Source organism: Notolepis coatsorum (genome assembly GCF_963971535.1).
Source record: "Notolepis coatsorum genome assembly, chromosome: 18".
Classification (NCBI taxonomy): domain Eukaryota; kingdom Metazoa; phylum Chordata; class Actinopteri; order Aulopiformes; family Paralepididae; genus Notolepis; species Notolepis coatsorum.
This window is the reverse complement of record NC_140182.1, coordinates 90,686,562-90,704,717: the sequence shown is the minus strand read 5'-3', so window position 1 is coordinate 90,704,717 and position 18,156 is coordinate 90,686,562. Positions and strand designations below refer to the sequence as shown.

Genomic DNA, 18,156 nt, shown 5'->3' with positions numbered 1-18,156 from the left:
AAAAGAGAGCAGGATCAAACAGGGCGAGCGCGTCGCCACGGGGAACGGGTTGTCCAAGCGGAATACTTCTTGAATATCCTGGGAGGCAAAGCACAGGGAAAAACAGCAGGCAAGGAAGGAACAGCAAATGCTGATAATATATCAAAACGATCCAACAACACTTGATGGGGAATCGGGGTATATATAATCAGAGGAATGCTTAATGACAAGCTGTGACAGCTGCGGGATGAGATTGACAAGCGTGTGGTTGGGGAAGCACCAATCAAACGGCGTCTACGGGAAGAAGCGTGTGAATAGGAGAATGCAATTGATTAACAGAAAACTAAAGGAACAGAGCGAGTAGGCTTAAAGGAACAGAGCGAGTAGGTGAGCAGCGGACAAAACCTCACAGGTACTGCTAGGATATCGTCTCCACTAGCCAGTACTTCCTATCACCCGTTGTCCTCTCCCGGGGCACTCCGGCATAAACGTCAGCAACGGGGCTGTCCAGAGCTCCGTTAGCTGTGTCCTCTCGTTGTCAAGTTCACGGCCGAAGAGAGCGACTTCCGCTGCACTCCTCCCTTTATCATCTCTCAGCTCTCTCCGCCACTCTCTGCCTGCTACTGCCCCCTGCTGGTCCCGCCTGCCAGTCACAGGGGGAGACGCACTGTAGAACATGAATCAATACTGTCATTTATAATCCGTATTCACATGCTCTTTGGACGGGGACGTTTGTGTCATTGTTCGTGTGAATCAATGACACTAGTTAGAATGTCTTTGTGTACAAAAAGGGATATAAACACAGTCAGCAGTTCTGAATAATATACCATATTTTCCAGACTGCTACACTAGCATCATCTAACTAACTAACTAACTAACTAACTAACTAACTAACTAACTAACTAACTAACTAACTAACTAACTAACTAACTAACTAACTAACTAACTAACTAACTAACTGTGCCCACCAACGGCCTCTATAGCTAACGTGAATTATTATAACTAGTTTAGATTTGACTGTTAGCATCATTAGCTAGCGGCTAACTAACTAACCTACTAGTCAAATCTAAAACATAGTTATAATAACTAACGTTAGCTCAATGTCACATTCTCTAGAAGGGTTAGTTTAGATACTAGTTACTGTAGCTTATTGTCACAAAGCAAATAGCACCAACGTTTAGCGATGTAAGTGAAGTTATGAATGTAGTTGGTTGTTGTTATTAATTATTAACGCAGCTACTTACTTGACGAGACACACAGTCAGGGATGTGAGTGGTGTGGTGGTCACGTGACGGGGGGGAGCCTCTCACCTGGAGCACGTGACGGGGGAGCCTCTCACCTCGAGCACGTGACGGGGGCTCTGTGGCTCTGCAGATATACCCTACTCATTGCGGCTCTGCAGATATACCCTACTCCTTGCGGCTCTGCAGATATCCCCTAACCCTGAAGTCGGGGTTAACCCCCCCTGGTGTAACCAATAGGCGGCAGTATATTCTCACCGGCACATGGGTTATTTAATCGAAGAAGAAGAAGAACAATAACACAGGAGGGAAAACAGCAGCACTCGGTGGTAGATATCTAGCTATGCTTTCTTTGTTTTAGGAGCAAGCAAATTCGATTTGTATGCCAGAGAATTCGAAGCAGCCTACTGTTTTGCAAGTGGTGATTTTCGATGCTGGTTTGCTAGCTTAGCTAACGTTAAACATAACGACAAAGCTAGCTGTGTCCTCGTGGCCCATGTCAGGTGTGTGTAGTGTAACTACAATACAGCAGCTGATGTAGTCACTGTCAGATTGCACATCTGGGGGATAAACCACTGCACTTCCACGTTACATGGAGCACGGGAGGGGGGAGAGAGCGCGGGGGATACAATTGATGAATGTTGATTAGTATTGCTGCGGTTGTCTATAGACCCAACAGCCAACATCTACTATGGAAATACCATGGGCCATAAAACAAATGCTGATGATTGATTGAAAACTTTATTAACAGATTGCAGAATGGGTACAATACAGTACGGCAGTAACAGTTTACAGTTTACATCGGGATCCCCCATTTTCAATTCATCAGGACATTTATGACGTACAAGACATACAGATATACAGGACTGTGTAGTAAAAAGAGATCATAAAAAAAAATATATATATACATCCGAAGGGGAAGAAACTGTACATTGGGGGGAGGGGGTATTTGGACATTTACAGGGGCCAGTTTCTAATTGTAGCCACCCATAGGTGCTCTTTGAGAGCGGGTTTGGAGGAGGGTAGGGATTCACATTCCTTTACAGCTGTGGGTAGGGCGTTCCACATTATTGTGGCATAATTGCAAAACGTGTTTAGTCCCTTGTTTGAGCCGAATCTGGGTTGAACATGATTTGTGGAGCTCCCTCTGGTGTTGTGGTCGTGGAATTCACTGACCTTTGGGAAGTATTTTGACATGTACATGGGTACCTTCAGTGGTATAGTGTATCTATCTTGTAGACCAGGCCCATTGCAAGTTGCTGTACTCTGTCCGTCGTCTACTCTAAGCCATCCTAGGTTGTCAAAATGTGCAGGGGTAAGGTGGGTTTTATGAGTAAGGCGAAGGCCCAACAGTAGTCTGACCAGTTTGTTTTGTCATGTTTGTAGCCTTGTTTTTAGGGCCTTTGAGGTGATTTGGTACCATGAGGTGCAAGCATAGTCGTAGTACCCTTGAATGAGTGCTCCTGTTAGAGTCTTCAAGGTATTCTTGTTTACCAGAGAGGAGAGGAGATCCGGTACAAGAATCTTGTTTGTCGGTTGACTTTTTTGATTACATTGGTTGCCATTTTGTCACAGGAATTATTTGCCTCTAGGATGGAACCCAGGTAGGTAATTTGATCTTTCCTTGTGACAATAATGTCACCCACTGTAATAGCTGAGTTTGCTATTTGATCCAAAGAGAATGGATTCTGTTTTACCCAGGTGTAATGATAGTTTGTTATCAGCGAGCCAGGTGCAATCGTCTTTATTGTAAAGGCGTGGGATTACTTTGTCGGCTTTGTCATTACAATACCTTGGTTGAAGTTGCAATATTCAGTCGATCGTTCGTCAAGCGCAATGTTTATAATCCCAGCATGGCTTTTCCTCAAACTACTACACGAGCTACACAATCCTACACGTGACTGCATTTGCGGTTGAGCATAGTAGAGGTTGAGTTGGGTCGGGTTACGGGGTTTCGCAACTATAGACAAACTCACACTAAACCCTTTCAGGAGTAACGTTACGGAAATAAAAATGCTCTTGAGCATCAACTAGCGTTAAAGGTAGTTTGAATCTGTAATGCCACCAACGGCGACCGCTAGGCAAAAGAGCCCCGCTTGGTATTGCACTTGTTAAAGGAACATGCCAACAGTTGCAACATGTGCAACACGCCCCCTTTTACCTCCATCTGAATCTTTTATATAGAACCTGTGTCTGTATCTCTACTTCCACTTAAATGATGAGCTCTCTGTACTCGGTATTACCCTGAGCACAGGATAAAACATGTCATTGTTGGCTCTACTTAAGTCAAGACAACAACTGCCCTGTGATTTACCCGCCCTCTCAGTCGTCTGACCGGTGTCCTGTTTAGAACCTCCTTCTGCACAAGTTGGGATGAAGGAATATTAAGTGCAACTTCATTGTCCGTAGATTTATCTCAACACTTATTTGATTACGTGGGCCATTACCTGCCTGTCAGGATCACTGTTTGACGATGTAATAGAATATTAACCGATTGTCACACAACTGATCTGGGATCAATCTACTTGATTGAAATCAGATTAAATGAGTGAGTAACAATTTTCTGTTTGTAGGTTCGTCATCCCCTGCTGACACATCTTGATCATAGACATCAGTAAAAGCCAAACCATTTACTCCCATCAAGAGTAAGTGACTTGCCTTCATTTTTATTTTCCAACCGTGTCAAGCCACCTTTACATAGAATACATATTACTTGCATTGATTAGTCTCAAGTGTCTCCGTCTCACAGGGTAGCAGAAGAAAGCCATTTATTTGAATCACATATTATTATACACTACACTATTCAAAGCAACAAGTTCTCCCAGTTCCGTAAATCTCCTGTTAGCTATTCCTGGTGTGTTACTGGACATGTGTCTATCATCTTGGAAGAAGCATACCAATCAGTTTTTACCAGGTGACCAGCAACACAACTAGAACAGCAAATAGGAGATTTATTGACAGTGGCCCCGGAGGTAGAGCGGGTCGTCTTGTAATCGGAAGGTTCTCGGTTAGATTCCGGCAGCATGGCGATGTGTCCTCAACCCCTAACTGCTCCCGATGAGTAGGTCAGCACCTTACATTAACATGTACATTTTGTCATTTAGCTGACTCTTTTTATCCAAAGCGACTTACACGTTTTGTACAACAAGACCGCAGGAGGGTACAACTTTCATCAAAGTAACAATGTTCATCAAAGTGTTGAGTGCTACAGACTAGTGTAGGTTAGTATATTAGGACAAGTGCATGACAGTAAGGTTAGTTAGGGTTAGAGTTTATTTATTTTCTCATGCTTTTTTTTGCATGCTTGCCTCTGTTGTCGGTGTGTGAATATCTTAGTGAATGGGCGAATGTGAGGCATATGTTGTAAAGTGCTTTGGATAAAAGTGCTATATTAATGCAGTCCATTTACCATTGAGAACTCCAAGACCTGCTTTGAGTGAGTATCCTGCAGTATGCAATGCAAACCTAAATAATACTGCTTTCCTGTGACTGTCTGAGGCAGAGACACCTGCAGGTAATATCCCACTATGCGGTCTCCCTGTGAAACCTTTCCCATGCAATTTAAAATGTTAGACTATGCTGCCGGCATAGCTTTGTGGCGTAATATGATATGATTAATGATGTCAATGACTTTGCAGTGTCAAGAGGTTATCGACAAGATCGAAGAACGAGAGAGGAGTATGATGACCGCTTCTTAGAAAGAGGGAATAGAGAGGTAAGTTGGTTACTGATGCAGCAGGTCTTCCTCGCATGTTTCAAATAAATGTGGGGCTCAGGAGGTAGAGCTGGTAGAGGTCGTCTGGAAATCGAAAGGTTCCCGGTTCGATTCCCGCTCCTCCCGGGCAGTGTGTTGAAGTGCTTGAGCAAGACAATTAACTCCTAATTGCTCCTGATGAGCAGGTTGGCATCTTGCATGGTTGCCTCCGCCGTCGGTGTGTGAATGTGTGAGTGAATGTGAGGAACAAAATTGTAAAGCGCTTTGGTTTACTGCACTATATAAATGCACCATTATTACCAAATGTTTGTTATTCATCAAGGATCATTGTAAATTTAATACAAATTAAAATAAAACATGTAATACTGTGATGTACCGTAGGGCTGTAAAAATTGACAATTTTTCTATTCCTTGTATTATTCTATTCAAATATCTATTATTGCGCATTATATAAACAAAATAAATGAACTTTTAAGATCAAGATGCCTACAACCAGCATACATATAGAATAATGTATTCTCTCGCTCTCTCTCTCAGTGCCTGAGGAGAAATTTGTTCTAGATTGAGAACGGGCTGTCTCTCGAAGCGGGATCAAATTAATGAAAGTTGACGGTATATATTCATACACAGCAACACGCCTCCCAACAAGGTGTGATAAACATGGGATAATTTATTTTCCTTGACATGAAATGGCAATGAAACCAAACTAACTTGCTGTCTAGTTGATCAGAGTGCAAGTCACTCTGTCTCTTCGTGGCCGAGTTGGGTTCTGCCATAATACCATGTAATTGTTGAGTTGTTGGCACGTTCTTCAGCTCAAGGAATCAGACCTAACGTACATTTAATTTTCACTCCTCTACATGAAAGTGACGTTGCGTGTCTCCTGTCCGTCATGCAGCGTATTCAGGGCTGCGCGGTAAAGGGGCAGTTCACCCAATTTATTCCAACAATGTATCAATTGAATCAACCGAATTCAATCACAAATGAATGTATGTTTTATTTTACAATTTGATTAAATCAAATATAGAATATACGTTGACAGCCCTAATGTACTGTTACATACAGTGATACTTCTTGTAGAAAACAATCCCTAGTGTCACTGACCAGCACAACTTAATTCAGCCTGTCACTCAAACTAAGCTGAATGTGACAAACCCTTGCACTGAAGTGTTTTTATTTTATTTTATTCTGACAACCTATGTGTTTGTAGTTGTGAAGTAAATGTTTAACTATGAGTGAACACAACAATAAAGTTTGAAAACATTGTTCTCTTTAGAAGAGAACTTAGATGAACAAATGGTGTCAGAATAAACACAGTACTTTATTAAATAGTAACAAAGACCAGAGTCAGGTTTTGCAGAAACAGAACTGAATGACTGAATCATAACATCTTCTATACACTGATCTGTGACATAGACTTACTATGGAACACTACCCTTCTCTCTGTCATTGTCTTTGTCAACCTGTGGTGGACCATGCCCTCATGGTTCTATTGGTTCTACAACAGAGCAGTTGGACCAGAGGGAGGAAGTCAGACTGTTGTGTCCCCCACTAAGGTTGTCTTGACACACAATAGGACATTGGACAAACACATCCTCAGATGAACAACATGTTATCAGGCCCACAAATGTAATTTGAATATATTCAATTCTTATTATTAGATAAGTATCTTTATTATCTTTATGGATAAATCTTCCACTACATTCCTCTGAAAACCTATAACAGACGGATAGGTTCTTCATCTGAGGTTTTGGACCACTAGAGGGCAGCAAAGAACCTTGTAAACAAACTCACAAAATACTTATTTCACCAAATAGTAATCATTGTAAAGATGCATATATACATACAATGTTGTTGTAACTAAGAGAGAAAGTAATCGTTTCCTTGCATAGATTACTAGATGTAACAACTACAATATTACTTGTGCATTCCCTGGTTGTTAGGCTGCATGGTGACAGTGGCCAAATTGGTCAATAGCAAACATTAAATACTTAACCTAACCCATTTCTTTTTTGTATTTTATTTTTTTATTCTTTTTTAAACAAACATATAAACAAACATGACAACACACGATAAGATATACAAGCATTAATTGTCAGGGCACATCCAATGAGATCACCTTTTGGTTAGTTGTTTTATATAAGATATACCCATAATACCTGTTATCTAAAAAAAAAACCTACATACATATGCTCAGCTCGAACCCCCCCCCTCCCGGACCCCACCTTGAGAAGTACCTCCACTATCCCTCGCACCTAACCAGACACTACCATTATAAGCTAGCTTTTATTCTCTCCACCACTTCTAACCACATTGACATTTTGGATTCATTGAGACCCAGAATTCTTGCTGTAGATATTTCATGGTAAATTACATCGAGATATGTAAGAAACCAAACTTTACGGCACATTTTTTCCGGTTGAAACCAGCGTGATGCGATCAGCTTTTTGGCTACTGTGATACCCGATAAAACCAATCTCTTTAGCTGTGGATTCACTGCAAACTCAAAAACATCATTCAACAGCAATACCGAGGGGTGTACAGGTATATTCCAAGATACGAGTTTTGATATTTGTTGGGTCACATCTTTCCAGAATGCCTTAACTGGTGAGCAGTCCCAATACATGTGCATAAATGTCCCTTCGTCCCCATTTGTACATTGGGTGCATTTGGAATCTTGTTTGAGCCCCATTCGGCACAGTCTTATAGGAGTCAAGTATGTCCTGTGAATATAGTTAAGATTGATTTGTTGATGATCCGGGTTCCTTGATGTAAGTCGGACATTTGCCCAGGCTCCTTGCCAATCAAAGTCATTTTCCAGGTCTGGTATATCCCTCCTCCAGACAGAGTCAAGTTGGAGGGTTTCATACGAGGACGTTAGTAATTGATGATAAAATTCTGAAACAAAACCTCTCGATGTCTCTCTTGAGTAGAAGAATTTGTGGTATCTGTGGTGTTCAATTGGTCTGTCTAATGGAACACCGTGAGACTTCAAACATAGCTCTAACTGTTTGTGAAAAAGCCATGTGGACTTGGTGAGATTAAATTTTTTGCGTATTTCTTTATCACTACAAAAACCCTGTTTGTTAAAAACATCCCCTAATGAGTGTATGCCTTGCTCTTCCCATATAGGGAATCTTATAGGTCGTTTTCCAATTAAGAGAGCATTGTTATTGAATAAGGGAGTATGATTGTGCCATTCTTGTGGGTTAGGATTTTTTTTTTGTGATTCACGCCATATCCTAACCCATTTCTGATGACATAATATTGATGTAATTAAGGGATTCACTGAAATAAATATTTTTCTAGTGCAAAAAAAGTTATCTACTACAAGAGCATTTTTATAGTGTATGGGAGGCGGTGGGAAAATAAGCAGAGCTAAAGGTTAATACAAATAATCAACCATTCATTTAGTTAATTATTGAGTTAATGAGTTTGAATATCTCCTCCTGTGATGTCACCAGAGGACACTGAGGGCGGGATCCACAAAGAATGGATTGCACGGTGCTAATTGCACCCTTACTTACAATTCATTATGAATTGAAAATGGGGGACCCTGATGTAAACAAGACGAAAGTCTTTCTCTGGTCTGCCTCCCCTTAACAATTGTGTTTATTGAGCCGTACTGTGTATTGTAACCATTCTGCAATCTGTTAATAAAATTATCAATCAATCACCTGCATGGTTGTTTGTTGTGTTAAAAAAATAGCAATCCTTATCTCTTATTTCTTCAGCTACATCATTTCATTGAGCTGTAATTAAAAACACAAGGATTCAGTGTCCTCTGATGATGGAAATATTCAAACTATAAACTAAATCAAATTTAAATGTTCAAAATAGTTTAGAGCCTTGGGTATGTGTGAGATTATGTGCAAAATAGATTGTGGTTGTTTTTTGATGATGTGCCTCTTTTTAAACGAAAGCCTCTCTTGTTCCAAAGTGATCATTTTATATACACAATCTTGTAACTAAGTGATTCGCTTTTTGTGCATTGGATTACTAGATTTCAACTACAACGAATACAACTTTCAACAAACTTGGTTGTTAAAACAAATTTGTTATATGCATAGGTTTATAAAATATGCAGAGCTAAAGCATGGACCGGGTTTTGTCAACTAAGAAACTAAATGATGGAATAATAACAGACTGGCCACTGATGGCACAGGGTTGATTGAGTAGGACATCATGACTCGACAAGACTTTTTGATAGCAGGTGGTCATAAGAAGTTTAAAAAATGTGAAATGAACTGTCAGAAAATAAAATAATGATTGCATCTTTTATTTATTTATTTAAATTTTTATTTTCTAATAAAAAATTTGAATCATCAAGGCCGTTGTATATTCCGGCCAATGCGGTAATTTAACGTACACAACAGACCTAAACGGACTGGAGACAAAACCGATAGTATATGAATATAAACATGAAACACTGTTTGTTATGTGGGAGAAGCCTTCATCTTGTGTCGCAGCCAGGGCCGCCTGGGAGAAATGCGAGGCCCTGTGCGAGATTTAAATGCGAGCCCCCCCCCCCCCCCTAAAAGGTAAAAAAAAAAAAAAAAAAATATATATATATATATTTTTTTTTCATACAGTCAACATATTCTTAAATAATAGCGCTGCCCGAGGCTGGGCATGATACAGTCAACATATAGCAAGAGAGAGAGCGAGAGAGAGCTCCCGTTCTACAGTCAATATACAGTGTTATCGCTGCACAGACCCGGCAATGCCCCTGACCCTCCACCAGAGCAAGGCCAGAGAGAGAGAGAGAGAGACACATTGGAAAGAAACAACCCAAAACCAGAGCAAATTGAAATGCTATTTGGCCATAAAAAGAGAGTACACAGTGGCAGAATACCTGAGCACTGTGACTGAAGATCCTTGACTAGGTACAGACCTGGCTCCCAAGCGAAGACAGACCCACTGCACACAAGATGAGGTGGAAACTAGGGCTGTCTTAAATACTTCGAAGCTTCGAAGCTTCGTTCGATGGCACAAGCTTCGAACATAAATCTAACCGTGACTAACCTTACTGTCATGCACTTGTCCTAATAAACTAACCTACACTGTAACACGCAACACTTTGATGAACATTGTTACTCAGCTGATATAGTTGTACCCTTCTTGCTGTCTTGTCGTACAGAACTTGTAAGTCGCTTTGGATAAAAGCGTCAGCTAAATGACTGTGTGTGTGCGTGTGCGTGTGTGCGCGCGCCTTGTAGAATTCCATACATAAGAAAGAAAGATACTGGGATGAATAAACAAAATAGGAAATAAAATGTAGAAATGCATGCAATACATAAATAAATATGAATCTCCATATATGAAATATAACATTTAGATAAGGTGCTACTGAGATGTTTTGGTGAGTTCTTTGTTTTTTGTGGAAGTTGCCCTTCTTAAAAATGCATGAACATTCACTGATAATTGGTCTGTAGTGGAGTCTACAAGGTCTACATTGCCGGACCATGTAGAATCCGGACCTTGTAGACTGACATAATTCTGTGCATAGTTTAGTCTACACAGGCCATATTTCAAATAATCAAAATCTTACTTCATTCATCTTAAACATTCTTGATTTGGGGGATTGGTAGTTCCCATGAAATCTGAAGTTGTTCAAACGACAACAGCGATCCACCTTGAATTAAATCACACAGCCGAGTGAAACCTTGTTGGATGCGTCGCAGTCACGAAAGGGGCTACTTAATTAATTAATCCAACCCACTTTATTTATAGAGCACATTTAAAAACAACAAAGTTTACGAAAGTTTTTTTTTTTTTTTTTTAATTTTAATTTTCGAAGCTTCGAATTAAAATCTAAGCTCGGCCCCGAAGCTTCGATTGCCAAAAAAAGCTTCGAAGGTCAGCCCTAGTGGAAACCGAGCTCCACTTCTTAACAACCTGCCCACTATACCAAGACATACTTCCCACAAATTGCAAACACCCAAAGAGACTTTGAAAACATCGACAATAACTCAAAACTCCCATACCTACTGAGAGAAATACAAGAATGTGAAATAAAGCCCATTTGAATTGAAGAGAGAGAGATAGATAGAGCATGTCTGTGTGTGTTAGAAAGAGAGAGATAGAGAGAGAGCATGTCTGTTTGTGTGTGTGTGTTAGAGAGAGAGCATGTATATGTGTGTTAGAAAGAGAGAGAAATATATAGAGAGAGAGCATGTCATTTTGTGTGTTAGAGAGAGATATAGAGCATGTCTGTGTGTTAGAAAGAGAGAGAGAGAGAGCGTGTGTTTGTGTGTTAGAGAGAGAGAGCATGTCTGTGTGTGTGTGTGTTAGAGAGAGAGCATGTATGAGAGAGATAAGCAAAGATGAGCCCCTAAAGGATATTCAACTTTTAATGGAAGAACAAAACAGAAGGAAAAGATAACTTCACAAAGGCAACATGAATATACATAGATCCAAAAGGACAAAGATCAACACTTAAATCCAAAGAGAAGAGGGTCTATACCAGAGAAAACAAAGTAGCAAGGAGCCAATGGCCGACATCAGCTAAATAGGCTAACTGCAAATAGAGTAGCCAGGTACTGACACCAGGCCACACACAGCTTTGGCCAACGCTACCCAAGCTACACAAACGACCAAGACAATTCACACACAGCACATGTCGTATCTCCAAATGTTGTGAAGTAACATGTTTTGCCTGGAAAAAAACATCGTTATTAACAAAACATTCGGGAGGGGAAGGAAGGAAGAGTGGGGTAATGTCCAATGGACATCTTACCTGCACCAAGGAACGCAGGGCGAAAGGCCGCAACACAGGTCTCCACGTTGACGAAAGGCCTCTCGCTGGCGGGACAAAAAGAAGCTATGGCCGGAGCCTTGTCATGGTGCAGGCCCGACTACATCTTCTGTCAAAGATGATGTCAGAGTGCCAGGGCCTGCTATTCTCACGGCTAATGTCAATGGTCGTAGCACAAGCTAACAGCTAACTCTAGGCTAACTGATAGCATCAAGCTAACGTTCCCAGCCGAGCGAAAACGAGCAGCTAACGTCGTAGCTAAACAGCTAACTGGCTAACAGTTAGCTCAACCCGGCTATCGCTAACCACTAGCTAACGCAGAAGCAAGCTATGCGGCTACCACTGAAAAACTGTACAACGTGAGAAAAGCAATACAGGCCAACACTTCAGACAGCCGCTGTGTTTTCCTCTTCTCATCCGAAGAGAGAAGGGAAAAAGAAGGCAATACACGTCCCACTACAGAGTGGTGTTTACCATAGCGGTGCCGGCAACAAGTCCCTCGCGGACTATAGCCGACTTGAGCATGGAGATATTCTCATAATGAAACACCAAGCTCACCTCCCTCGCATCAGGTGCTGACACCAGGCCACACACCGTTAGCTACTACAACAGCTAGCCGGCCCGTTTGGCTCCCGAGAGAGAGAGAGAGATATATCCACGGCGGGAATAGAATAGAGTGCATTAAAAACTCGCCAAACGTCCAAGAGGATGGAGACAACCGCGTGGAGTTGACGAAGTTCATCTGCCGAATGACCGTCCTCTTCATCTTGGCATAACAATGCTGCACGCGCTCTCTCTAGGTTAGCTAACGCTAGTTAGCCTTTAGCTAAGCTAGCTACTAGCCGACATCATCATGGCTATCCCGACTGAACCACACGTTAGCACTCAATATTATAACGTAGCTAAAGCTAACTAGCTGTCCCTGCCTTTAGCCGGGATGGCTAGCCTGACTGAACTGTCTAACATGCGACAACTTTCATATTCAGTCCATCTGCCGAATGACCGTCCTCTTCGTTTTGGCTGGCATAACTAAGCATAACCTCCAAAGCTGCACGCGCGAAATAGTCAAACGCAGCTGACGCACGCCGGCGTACACATGATGTAACCCCTCCCTTCATTGAAACCAATAGTATGTCTGCTGCAGAGCCCCAGAGCTCCAATAGTGAGTATGTCTGCTGCAGAGCCAGGAACATTCTACAAACGTGTCTAATGTGAAATATATAAGCATATAAGCAAAACTAGATTTTAGGTCTGTGATGAAAAAGGGCCTCGCGGGAAGGGGGGCCTCGCAAAAAATTAAAAAAATTAATAAAAAAAATAAAAAATAACACCCCCCTGAGGCGGCCCTGGTCGCAGCGTCCACCATGTACTCAACCTGGCTCGCATGAGGGAAAACACATGAAACTCTCATAAACAAATCAAGTTCAATAGGAAATGCATCGGGTTAGGCTCACCCACAATAATCCCAGTCAAACAGCCCAAATACTATTGGCTGGTCTGTAACAATAGGAACAATGGGGCCGGCACTGGGACCAGGATTCAATCTAGTTTTTCAGTCTCCGCCAATGAACACCGTTTACCACAGCACTGTAGTACTGCCACAGCTCCAGCTCACAGCTAGCTAATATACCCTCGCCTTTTGGAAGTTAGGGTTGAACCTGCGGCCATCTGGCTTGTGGTCAGCCTCTTAATCTTAACACATTCTGTGCCATGCAGTTTGCCCATCTTATACCACTCTCTGCCAGCGCTGTAACCCTATGGAGTGGCTCACCTTCTTTGCAGGGCTATAACTTTTTAAATATAGCTATATCGACATTACTATGGCCCATTCAACATCGGGTATCTATCGTTCCGGATGTGGAAACGTTATTGTAACTGAGGGGTACAATTCCCTGACTGTATTGTTAGATATGATATTTAATACCACTACCTCATGTACTTTAACTTCTGGCCATCCAGTACAAGATATAAGTATGATGAACACTTTCCCACCTGATGAAACGAATCCACACAAATGTACCAAATCGAAGGTTTAATACAGCAAAAGGTGTATACAACGATCACTTAATTACATTTATGATTTGAAATATGAAATATGCACTTTTATGGCAAATGAGTATTCGTAGGTAAATCAACATTGAATGTCCAATCTCTGGTTACGCAGGGAGTAAGTATACAACCTGGAATATTTAGGAAACGATAGCGATGGTACTTAAATGATTATAGCTGGATACACTAAGGGGGGGGGGGGTCCCGCTGGTTGTAAGACAGTAGGAGGGGGGGGTTAGAGAAGCCGCTGGCGGTATCCCATCTGGCCGACGGTGTCTTGGGAGAATCCAAAGTCTTGGACACGGTGCCCACAGAACCTCGGACCGCAGACGAATACAGCTGGACCCTCTGTGGACGGTAGCTGCCGGTCCACAACGGAGAGACGTGAGGCGACCTCACTGGTGTAGAGCGCCGTCTCACCTGGAGTCCTCTCCGGGGGGTAGTTCCAACACTCCGCAGTGTTGGCCTTTATCCATGGAATAATCAAAGCACCCAAAGCATAATCCAAGCCGTGGAAGGCTCGCCGTCGTCCGGGTAGAGTAATCCAATATACAGGTCCAGTCGCTCTTGGCCCGGAGCTCCTCGGATGCAAGCACCACTAGGGGTCTGCTCAGCCTGGTTAAGCGTCCAGATAACGTCAGGAACGATGGGGGTACTGATAACTTTAGAACTCTAACCGAACGATGCACCATACATAAATAGACTATTATTAGCTTAATAGAATACGTCCAACTCGACGGTATAGTGCCAAACTATGACTATTCAACTATTAATCTACACGATATCTCAATGCCTATTCTGGGCCAAGTAGGCCTTACTACACCACACGTGCGTCGTGGGGAGGCTTTGCGTCTGTCACTCTGTTGGAGGGTAAAGAACTGGACTAAAAGGAAGTTCTACTTTACTTGCGCCATATATATATATGCGCTATGAACAAATAGTACCATTCGTATTTCGCCCGACATATTCCTGCGCGGAACCGGGGCTTGCCACGACATGTTAGGCGGCACGATTGAACTTGGACCTAGGGGTATGGCAACCTGGCGCCAGGTTCTCGTCCAATGGTAGAATGAAACTATTATGGGCTGTTTAGTAGACTAAAGGGATATTCAGTGCATATTGTACAAGGAATATACAGGGAATATCAAACGATATACAAATACAATTAAATATATATATATAAATAAATATACATATTCGGTTTAATCTGATCCTTCACAACAGTTATATTCTTCCATTCATACATTGTCGTGTTAGTACCGTCGTGAATATACCGTAAGTATGTTTTTGGAGTGTATAGCAGTAATTCCTAGAACGCGCGTCATAGGCCCTGGCGCGTATTACACATAATCGATTGCCGTTTCGTTCCTATACACGCTATATTAAAAATTTCAAATGCATATGATCGCTATACATTATGCTCCATCATGCGTGAAGGAAAGGGGCGGGGGGTCTTTTATGATTCCTTGATTGTCACTAACGGCTTTCTTTAGTACGACGCCATACGTTGATCGGATAGATTGCAATGAAATAAATGGACAATCGAGCTGGAAATAACGTTAGATTCCTCTTACCTGTGCCCGATGAGACTGGAGGAAAAATATTCCAATTATTTGATGTCGATCTGCTAGATCCATTTTCCGTTTGTATGACGCAATAGACGCCGAAAGCATATTGATTCTTGCGTCTCGAAAGCGATCCCATGCACTCGAGTGTGTATCTTGATCCACGTTACAAGATATCTCTGCCGGAGCTTTTATCCCGATGCACAGAGCGCCACTTCCGGTTTAGAGTGGAGTGCAACTCACCCGAAATCCACCAGGCGGCGGTATTGAGGCATTGCAATATCAGACAGGGTCCAGCTGGCTCCCGGAGCCTTCCTGGATGAATTATGAATGCCAATAGCGAATAAAGTTAATAACGATCATAAAAACTAGTTAACTCGTTGTTGGCGCTATTCGATTGCCGGGCAATAACGAGATAACTAGTTTTTGGCGCAAGATGTGTTAAGGGTCATACTTGTCACTCAATGTGTGTAATATTGCTTTCGTAATAACATCACATCAGCAAACATGATACATTTTAGGAGTATCCTCAATTAAAGAAATTCTTGTTTGACTAATTCAGTTCAGTTGACTAATGGAATAGTCGATTTGAAGCAGTAGTTTTTAAGATGGGTGGGACTCTTGCTAATGTCTATGGTAAGGGCAACACCGTAGTTTGTTCCTAAAACAAAATCCTTAAAAATCTGTAAATGTATAACGCCCTTGTCGACTACAGCAAAATGTATACTTTGATGTAAAATTCACGCCGATGCTTGGCTGAGGGTAGCGCTCAAAGCCAATGAGTTTACTGGCGAGGTCTATGTGCAGCTGGCCAAAAACTTAACTGCGTTTTGGGCGACGCCAATAATGTGTAGGTATGATGGTCTGAGAAAGGAGCCGCAACAGTCCACACAGAAGTCTAATTCGGCCTTAAAGACCCAAGCAACCTATTAATCAACACTGTTTTCTGTAGCTACTTGTTTCAGTGCTGTAACCTGTGATGATGATTTTGTTCAAGGTGAGAATTGAGAGAGTTGAAAGGAGGAGTCTATCTCGACCAGAAGAGTATGACAGAACTGACAGAACTGAAGAAGACCAGCGGTACGGTGGCTCTCGAACTCACCAGGACCAAAGAGGATACCGGGGTGAAAACACTTACCCATCCACTGACCGTGGATACAGTGACGAAAATGCAAATATAGACGGCTTCCAAAGAAATCCGTCACCCCCACAAAGGGTAAGACACCCTTGATATTCATTGTTTTAAAGGACCCATATTGTAGTCATTTTCAGCAAGTTAAATAGGTATTTGAAGTCCCCTAAACATGTCTCTTTATTTCTTTGGCTGAAGAAACACCTATACAGCATGCCTCTATACCCCTTTGTTTCAGCCCTGTTCTCAATGGGCTGTTTTCTGTGTCTGTAACGAGCGAGCCACCTTGATCGTACAAATATGATAATTATTGTACTACAACCAGCAATGCTGTACGAGCCTGTACCTTCGAACAAAATTCAGATCAAACTGGCAAACTAGGCATTGCAGGTCAAATATGACTCAACATCCAGCAATATCATATCAAACTTGCCAATAAAAATGTTGTCAAATATATTTTAGGTTAAACTTTAGGTAGAAAAGAGAAGGTTTACGCGCAAGCAGCCATTTTGTACACACACGTTTTTCACATACACACAAGGACACGCATTGCAATGATTTGGTGTGACATCACGTAAACACTGAAGTCCAAACGACTCGTTTAAAGGCACAGTTTCTGAACATGGGTCGAGTTCAAATTCTGACTGGGTTGTCTTTTCACAGTTTGAGTGTTAGTAAGCCCATCAGAGACCCCAAAAGGGCAGGTTTCTCACAATTTGGGACCTTTTAAAGGGAAATATACCCATGATAGTGGTCTGTTACCTGACCTGAGCTCATGGGACCTGATTCCATTGGCCAATATAATCTTCTCATAAATAGGCTCGGGTAAGGTAATCGGCCATGTGGGCATGGTTATTGGCCGATGCTGAGTATTTCAAAATACCACACATCTGCCAGATGAATCAGCTGAACCATTGGATCAGTCAATCACTATTATGTACTTGACTTCTATTTTATACTTACTATACTTTTTATACTTATCTATTTTTATCTAGCACAATCTCAGGAGCAAAACAGAAAGAAGCATTTTATATAAAAGTATTCTGTACTTCTGTATGACGACTAATAAAGAAACTTGAATATGTTGTATATGTTACGTTCGTTGTATAGTCAGTTGGTGTGCTGCCTTTGCATTATGTGAGACGTCCTCTCTCGTGTACACTGTGTTGTTCTATTAGAATGTCTCAAGTTTTGTTTTATTTGTCATGTATAAAGTACATGTACATTACAGTGAAATGCTTGGTTCTGTATGAGCCCATGAGAATGTGTTTCATACTGTAAAAAAGTTAAAAGAAGAATAAGGTCCCAACACTATACAAATATACAATATAAAACTAAAGTACAATGAAGTAAAAATTCAGACAATGAGGTACAAAAATGCAAACGTTTAAAAAAAGAAAACTGAGTGTGTGCATGTGGATGAGTGTAGATGAATGGGTTAATGTTGCATAGAGTCATTGAGCATCCTGATGGCCTGGGGATAGAAGATCCTTTTGAGTCTCTGTACAGGCCATGAGACTCCGGGGCGACAGTGGCTCAGTAGGTAGAGCAGTCGTCTGGTTATCCGGAGGTTCCCGGTTTGATTCCCGCTTCTCCGGGGCAGCGTGTCGAAGTGTCCTTGATCAAGACACTTGACCCCTAATTGCTCCCGATGAGCAGGTTGGCACCTTGCATGGTTGCCTCCGCCGTCGGTGTGTGAATGTGTGTGAATGGGTCAA

General features: G+C 41.8%; 1 protein-coding gene across 2 annotated transcripts in view; it reads left to right on the top strand.

The window, feature by feature from the left end:
- Positions 1-1,498: 1,498 nt before the first annotated feature.
- LOC311244687 (uncharacterized protein) overlaps positions 1,499-18,156 on the top strand; it is a 69,946-nt gene continuing 53,288 nt past the window's right edge. For both annotated transcript variants that reach the window (XM_084334326.1, XM_084334325.1), the window contains exons 1-4: positions 1,499-1,549; positions 3,794-3,865; positions 4,859-4,935; positions 16,304-16,522. In XM_084334326.1, the coding sequence (XP_084190452.1) occupies position 3,865; positions 4,859-4,935; positions 16,304-16,522 (297 nt within the window). In that variant the 5' untranslated portion in view covers positions 1,499-1,549; positions 3,794-3,864. The remainder of the gene's footprint in view (positions 1,550-3,793; positions 3,866-4,858; positions 4,936-16,303; positions 16,523-18,156) is intronic.